This window comes from Schistocerca nitens, chromosome 4 (assembly GCF_023898315.1).
Source record: "Schistocerca nitens isolate TAMUIC-IGC-003100 chromosome 4, iqSchNite1.1, whole genome shotgun sequence".
In the NCBI taxonomy this organism is placed as follows: Eukaryota; Metazoa; Arthropoda; class Insecta; order Orthoptera; family Acrididae; genus Schistocerca; species Schistocerca nitens.
The window spans coordinates 914818471-914826847 of NC_064617.1; the positions used below are offsets into that span (position 1 = coordinate 914818471).

The following is an 8377-nucleotide window of genomic DNA, read 5'->3' on the forward strand; positions in this document are numbered from 1 at the left end:
CTCAACACTGCCTTCTGTTGCAGGCACTTTGCAGCATTGTTGACAGCAACGCTGTTGCTGCCAAATATTTCCGTAAAATAGGGTCCATCTAAAGATACGTTAACAGACGGCTTTCACTTAACAAACAGCGGAACTACGTCGAAGCTGACCACCATCACCACACTGTTGGCAGGGCGTGGTCTCCGCTGTACCGGCCGGTATTGCGGCTCCGCCGGGCGCGTGATGGACCTGCGGCACTTATCGCAAAGTCAAGGCCGCGGGCACCCGCCCACTCAGTGCTTTGGCGGGCGTTGCCTCCCCAGCAAGGCCGGCCGCTGCTGTATATATATTGGCGCCGACGTCAGCCAGGCACCACAGGCAGCAGCCACACGCCCTTACACCACCATGAAGGCCTTCGTAAGTATTCAGCCTCGTCGATAATGTCTGCGTTGAAAGCCAGTTACGAAACACTCGGTCGACTTGCAGTTAACTAATGTTGATACTTGCAGGGCGACGTAGTGGGAAACAGTGGCTAAACACAACTGTGAATTCAATTTGATTTAAACATCGGAATGTACCTGTAATTGATAATATGAAAGTATCATTTCACAATTGCAGACTTAGGTAAACAGGTGGCAATTTTCTATCGGTAGGGAGAAATAAAATAATTCTTCGTTAAATATGGGTTTCGATCTTATGATAATCTTCAGGTATCGTAAAATTATTTGCAACCTGTTTTGTTTGATGTGAAAGTCGATGCAGCATGTCATGACGTCACACAAATGCAGGATGCTTTTCGATCGGTACCCCTGGGATTTGCAGTGGCATGCTAGAGGCTAGCACGACTGGGGTGGCTGTAGGAATCTGGAACATCCTATAATAATTGGTATTGGAATACTTTAGTAAGTAACTTTTACTTAACTTCGTCCCGCTACAACACAATTCTGGTATTACGTTTGTAATACATGTGCGAACTAGAGGCTACGAACCTAGCGAGCTGAAGGCTATTCTAATCTGACTTCGCTCACGACCTGTAGCTGAATCGGCCCGGTGCGATCTGCAACTCTGTCCGTGCCATACGGCGGCGCTGCAAGCGCCAGCGAGTCCAGAGAGGTTGCAAGTGCTGGACCGCTATCGATTATCGCAACCTCTAGCGTGGTGTCTAACGTTGACACCACACTGTTCGTGGCATCAAATAAAATAAAAGCCATTCCACATCACCGGCGTCAATACTGAAATAAGTTATATGTTCAGTAGTAAAATGTACTTACTCAGTTAATCAATCTTCTTTTTATTCTGTCATGATACGGTACTAACTTTTCGTGTGGAGGTGCCTAATTTTACGATACCGAGAGCGGTTCCGAAAACTGACTTCTTTTCAAATATTTACGAGCTGTGGTGCACCAGATGAACAAAATATATTAAGGTTCAATATGCCTTCAATTGTGGGGTCTCTAGGGACGAGCCAAAAACTCGAACTGGACAAAATTGAAGCAGAAAATTGACTGCTACCTTTTCAAAGATACCATCCTGCAATTCGTGTTACAGGATTAAGGAGAACTTCCAACTAAATTACTGGATGGAAATTTGAATTTCTCTCCACTACACTGTGAGTTTAATTTCCTAAGCACTGTTCCAACTCGCTCAAATCGTACTCTATGGTATTGTTAAACTGCCATTCACCTACAGTAGATAAATTACAAAGAATGGTCGGTACCACCTCTTCTTCTAGAACATCCTGAAATGGCGTGGAGTAGATATCAAATTACGTGAAAATGTAACGTCGAATGCACGTATCCCAAAGAGGGGACGTTTGAGAGAATATTGCATCACAATGTCGAGTAATCATGTTTTAGGTTACCTAAAACGGGTCAAAATCAGAGAGAAAATATATAACTTTGAGGGTCTTTGAAGACTCTGGAAACATCCTGCAGCCTCTAACACACCATTCACAGAGTAACAGTGAAAATTTTAATAATCATCTTACTTGCTCCAGCAGGCACAGGCACAGGAAAGGAGAGTAATATAAAAAAAACTTACCATACGTTAGATACTAGTATCAGTCATTTCGGATGTAGACGACTCCATCTATGGTGCGTTTGTTACAATGTGTTTGTTACATGAGTATGAAAGTACTCACTTGGTCTACAAATTTTACTGTAATTAGCAATTGGTAAGATCACCAAATACAATTTTATATGTTAAAAATGACGAAATTCCTCCAGCTGTATTAAGGTGTTGGTTTTATTGGCAACTAGTTTCGATGTTAAACTTCCTGGCAGATTAAAACTGTGTGCCAGATCGAGACTCGAAATCGGGACTCAGTGGTAGAGCACTTGCACGAGAAAGGCAAAGGTCCCGAGTTCGAGTCTCGGTGTGGCACACAGTTTTAATCTGCCAGGAAGTTTCATATCAGCGCACACTCCGCTGCAGACTGAAAATCTCATTCTAGTTTCCATGTTGTTACAACATCATCTTCAGGCCCATACTTGTTGACAGTAACCATATGTGTCTAACAACAGTAGTCACCACTGACTACTAGTGTTAGACACATACGGTTACTGTCAACAAGTGTGGGCCTGAAGATGATGTTGTAACAACATCGAAACTTGTTGCCAATAAAACCAAAACCATAATACAGCTGGAGGAATTGCATCATTTTTAAACATGTATTATACTAGCTGACGTCCCAAGTCGTCCGTTTGAATTGTAGATATATGAAGATTAAATGCAATTTTAAATCAAACTGATCTGATTGATATTTGATAGTGAGTCAACAGACGCTTTGTTTCTTCTACATTAGTAAAGATACAAAATGCAAAAGTGGCCAAGCTTTGCTGATACAAACCTCCAGATTGTTCATTTGGTCTTCAGTTTCAGTTCTGACCAATGTATGATATATTTCCAAAAACCTCGAAAAAGTCAACTATTAGCCCTAGACGTATACTAAATTATATATGACGGTAGTATCTGTTCCCGAAAGAACAGTTACCGTGGATGACCATGTACCTGTGCTAGAAATGAAATGATAATTAAATGGACACCCTAGCTGCAAACAGGGACTTATCCCTTGCACGCTCCCCGTGAGATCCACATTCCCTACATGTCCACCCCACTACATTCGTAGTGCGCCTAATAGATGTTTGCCCATCATCTTGTGCGAACGCACACGCTATGCCCGAACTCGTACGGGACTTGGTAGATTAATCTGCCACGAGTAATGAGTATGATGGGCAAACATCTATTAGGCGCACTACGAATGTAGTGGGGTGGACATGTAGGGAATGTGGATCTCACGGGGAGCGTGCAAGGGATAAGTCCCTGCAGACGCACTATCCTCTGTGCCCGCAGTGGCTCAGATGGATAGAGTGTCTGCCATGTAAGCAGGAGATCCCGGGTTCGAGTCCCGGTCGGGGAACACATTTTCAACATGTTCCCAATGAAGTACATCAACGCCTGTTTGCAGCTAGGGTGTCCATTTAATTATCATTTCGTATACTAAATTTTTGTGTTGTGCGCTTTGATAAGCGCAGCTCAAGTCTATTTTGCACAGGGAACTACAGAATTGTTCACAGCAAGAAATTAATTTTTCCCCTCCCCACAGGTTTGCTCTTTCCTCGTCGTCCTGCTGGTGGCGGCCGTGTTCGCCCAGGAGAAGGCCAAGGAGACCCTGAAGGGCGCCGAGGCCTACTACGCCTACGCCGCCCCCTACGCCTACAGCGCCTTTGGCTACCCCGCCGTCAGCGCCTACTCCGCCTACCCTTACGCTGCCGTCGGCTACCCCTACTACTACCGCTGAACACGCCTCACTGGGCTTATGCATCACACTTGAGAAGCCGTGCCTACTGTATTTCAGATCACCAGTGCCATAAATAAATGTGTATATAGCAACAACTACTTCCTTTCATTTACCGTCACCTGTTAATCCTAACTCCTTAGTATGCGCCACCGGATTTACACAGACGCGCACACACACACTCAAAGAGAGGGGTATGGGGGAGGTGGGGTAGGAAGGGATGGATGGTGAGAGGGAACGTGGTTGGATGGAAGCGAGAGCTAGAAGAGGGGAGAGAGAAACAACTGCAACCTGATCAGACGAATATAGACACTAAAGTCAACTTTCTCAGCTATTAAAGGCATTGCATCCTTCAGTGGGGAAGGAATAACATGACCTACTGTATGTAGTACTCGTGCCTATAACACAGTAAATATGAGGCTTGTCCATAAATTAAGTTCCGATCGATCGCTAAATGAAAACCACAGTGAAAATCAGAAACAATTTATTTGCAAGAGTTAGCTACACTTTCCAGATACTTCTCTACATAGTCGCCACTCCGACGTAGACATTTACCGGAGCGTTATACCAAATTTCCAACACCATCGTCATAGAAGGCAGCCGCCTGCATTTTCCGATAATTCTCTACGCTGGTCTATAGCACGTAGCCTGTGCCCAAGTGTTGTCTTCGTATTCAGTGTTTCACGTGAACAGAGATGATACTCAGAACTAGACAATTAGGGCTGGACTGTGGATGATCGAACACTTCCCATCGAAAAGGCTGCAGGAGCGTCTTCACTGCCCCTGCCGAGTGCGGCTGAGAATTGCCATGAAGAAGGAAGTGCGTGGCAGTTGTGTTAGGTGGGCTGCATTCATTGTGGCGAAGCCTCTCATAGGCCCTCCTACTCGGCGGGAGACATTGTTGTTCTAGGCACCTTTACTCGCTCACAGTGCGCTCACAACTGAAAAGAGCGTCTTGATGCGATCGACGATCATACTAGAGACACTACCCAACACATCTGTGCAAAACTTCTTCGGGTTTTCACCGAGATGCCCATTTCGTGACAGATCGAAACTTACTTTCTGAACAACCCTCGTATTTCGTTTCAATAAGTTCTAAAAAATTATGTAACAGAACAGTCTATGTTTCTATTAAAAATTAACTGTTTTGATTTCAAACGAAAGGTATAATTAATGTAAATTTTTTCCATGAGTCATACCAGTGACAAATATAATATATTTAAGTGGAAACTATTTATCTTACAAGTGAATTAATTAAATGAGCATACAATAATATTGTACTTTATAAAAAATTGGAATCAACATGTGACAGGTCTAGCGAGTATACGTCACTATATTTCGAGTAGGTGTCTCACATTATCCATTTAAACACAGAAACAGCTATGGGCACACTAGCAACTAATATTTCTGTGATTGGGACTATGTTGTCCCAAATGCAAGTAAACAGCTCTCCTCTCGTTGTCAACGAAATACTAGTAATGAAACTTTCTTCCACCATTAGAATTAGAATAAGCTATGTCCGAATTGAGAACATCCACACAAGAAAATTCCAAAAACCCTGATTGTGCATATGAGTGGAACACTAGGTCGGCTAAACAATGATGACAGAAGACATTGTTGTCTCACTGAGGGAATTACGTGGCGTTTTCCGTCTAAAATACAAAAGTCTGAATCAATAGGATTTTACGTGTAGCTCCTATGCTTACCATTACGAAGCGACTGTCCTAACAACTTCACTAAATAGATAGTTAAATTATTGTATCTTGCACAATGCTTACAGCCATCACGATAATGTAAGTCTGTAACCAGTGCCACCTAATTATGCTATGCAGAGAGGTTTGGGATCCCTCTGGGCTGTGCACCAACGCACTAACAGGTGTTAATGACCTATGACGCAAAGAAAAATAATCATAACATGAATAGTGAAAACTCCTCGTACACCGAGGAGGATACAAGTCAAATGATTCATTGAAACAGTAACAGCATAAATGCGCAGCTCAGAATAGTTTCAAAATTAGAAGCCGTCTCTAGTGATGCAAAACGCCCTTCTACAAGACGGTGCAAAGGACTCTTAAGGTTAAATTAGTAACCACTCCACAGTGTATGAACTGAAGGCATGTAAAACAGGTAATGATTTCTCTTGAAAGTACCTACAGCGAGAAACTGACATAATTTCATTATAAAATAGCCTTTCTCATTATTAGCATTATCATTCGTGCCTATTTGCATCGTTTTCATGTCAAATTGACATCATTAACAGGAAAATCTTCTATTCACGTAAAGAGCTTTCAGCTCTCGGTCACATACTCATAGTCTTTTTGTTCAAAGATAATGTAAAAATATCAGTGCATCAGTGGTTAGTTATTTAGGCGGTTTCATGTTCCATTAATCATTTGTGTGGTTAATCGTAATGATGTGGAACGACTAATTTTACATTCACATTAGTCATTCATGTGTAAATACAGCTACATACTGACCATTTACAAATGGTTGCCTTTTAAAAAAATACAAATGTCACTTAGTAACTGATACCCACCAGCTTTTACACTTTACAAAAATGTACCTAAACAGGGAAAGGTCGACTTAGGATGATCTGTGACCATAGATCAAGTGGAACATCTTAGAGATCTTAGTCAGCTAGTTAGCGGAAGCTGAACAAAGACTCGCGGCACACTTGTATTTCTGTTGCAGCACCGTGTGGTCGACTTCTCGCGGAGTGGCGGTTGGGCGATATAAGTGACAGAGTGTAAGGTGTCAGGCAAATCCAACACCTTCCATGAAAACCCTGAAATGATAAGCAAATCCAGTAGTATGTCACATAGCTCCGAATAAATCGCGACAAAAATTAACCAAAGTAATACGAGTAACGAGTGAGCAAATGGAATACCACAGACTAACACAAGAATGCCTAAATGCATGTCATACCTTCCCACCGTGAGACAGACGCAGTTCCGAGGGGAGAAACGAGAACAGAAGCCGAAAGCAGAACCGTGTTAAGCTGGAAGGCCCTACGATAAGGGACGGACGGACACCCACGTCGCCAGCTAACCGCTAGGACCACACCACCCGCAAGTTTTTGTGTGAGACTTTTTCGCGTCTCTGTTACATCAGGACCACCCCCCAGCTCATGTTAAAAGACAGAGCCCTCCAGAAGAACAGTATAGATCTTACGATAACGCTAAAAGGACCACACCAGCTGCAAGTTTTAGCGTGAGACTTTTTCGCGTCTCTGTTACGTTGCAGACTTTAAAAAACATTGCCCCGTCACGAAAAGTATAACGTTTCTCATTGGATGGACAGAATTTTTGTAGGCGGAGCTTAAGGTTAACATTGAGACCCTGATTGGTCAGATGAAAACACAGCCAGATAGTTTTTTTTTTAAACCAACTTCGGTAAATTGTAGTAAGGAGAAGTTAGGGGAGAGTTGCTTCGGAGATGGCGAGGTGAGCGGAGCTGTGCTGCCCGCCGCCCCCTGACGAACACCGACAAGGTAATGAATGCACGCGATGCCGCATAACAGCGCATAAAGCTTCACTCAGAACTGCAGAAGTCTCATCTGTTACACCCCCTTTTTGTGTAATACTAGCGTCGATCGTCAATTAAAGCTCATGGTGTTCACATTTGCCACTTGAAGTAAAAATCTGAAACGCAATGATTTTTCTGTTATATAGTTATTGAGAAGTCACATCAGCCACAGTAATTTACGACAAGTTAGATAAGTAATTAAAGATAATTGAGGGTCACTGTAGACCATTTTGATAGTTTTCTCTTTTGTGAAACTTAATTTAAACCTAGATTATAGATGTGATATGGCATAGGTCATCCTTCGATCCATTGTAGAACTTGGAAACCCATTCAGGGAATATTCGTTCACATTTTTGTTGAACGCAGTTGGTTTTTACCATCCTGTATTAAAACATTTCCTTTTATTAATAATGTAATTTATAAACAATGTTTTGTGAGTAGAATAAAATTTCCAATGGTAAACTTAACTGCTTTTTCGACGTTATTTTACCAGCTAACTAAAAATAAGAAAGCCTTGAACCCCTTCCACTAAATTTAGTTAGTATTAAGATTCTTTTACAGGGAGTGCAGTGGAGCTGACGCTGAAATAATTAAGTATTTGGTTATATCATCGCTAGTCTCACTGAACTCTTCTGAATTCTACATGTCATGTGTGGTCTGACGTCTCCTTACCAGCAACAGGCCCCGGGTTCAAACTAGTCAATTCCCCAAAAAACACGCTCAGAGCATTGTTGCGCGAAAGTGGTAGGGAGACACGATATAGAACAAAAAGACACCACGCAGAATGTTAGAAATTGGCGACCCTGCCAGGATGGTAAAATACCATGATTGAAGGTCGACCACATGCCTAACTAGGTCAGAAAAATATCCTGTTTAAAAATTTTAGTAATAAAAAGAAAATTTTTTTTTAGCATTAAAAATAGTCGAAAACAGTAGCTGCAGCGATAGATAGTAAGAAAGTATTCAATAGATAGACATTCTAGCAGGGACAATAGCATAATTAAGTTATGAATTTTAAAAATTGTTAGAATTAAGTTTTCTCTCCAATGCAAGTGCACAGGTGGCGGATACATCGTT

At 42.2% G+C, this 8377-nt stretch overlaps 1 protein-coding gene across 1 annotated transcript; it reads left to right on the forward strand.

Moving 5' to 3' along the window:
- Positions 1–207: 207 nt before the first annotated feature.
- Positions 208–3873, forward strand: LOC126253498 (uncharacterized). Its single transcript, XM_049954881.1, has 2 exons — positions 208–396; positions 3584–3873. The coding sequence occupies exons 1-2, from the start codon at positions 223–225 to the stop codon at positions 3776–3778; spliced, it is 369 nt and encodes a 122-aa protein (XP_049810838.1). The 5' UTR covers positions 208–222; the 3' UTR covers positions 3779–3873.
- The last annotated feature ends 4504 nt before the right edge of the window (positions 3874–8377 follow it).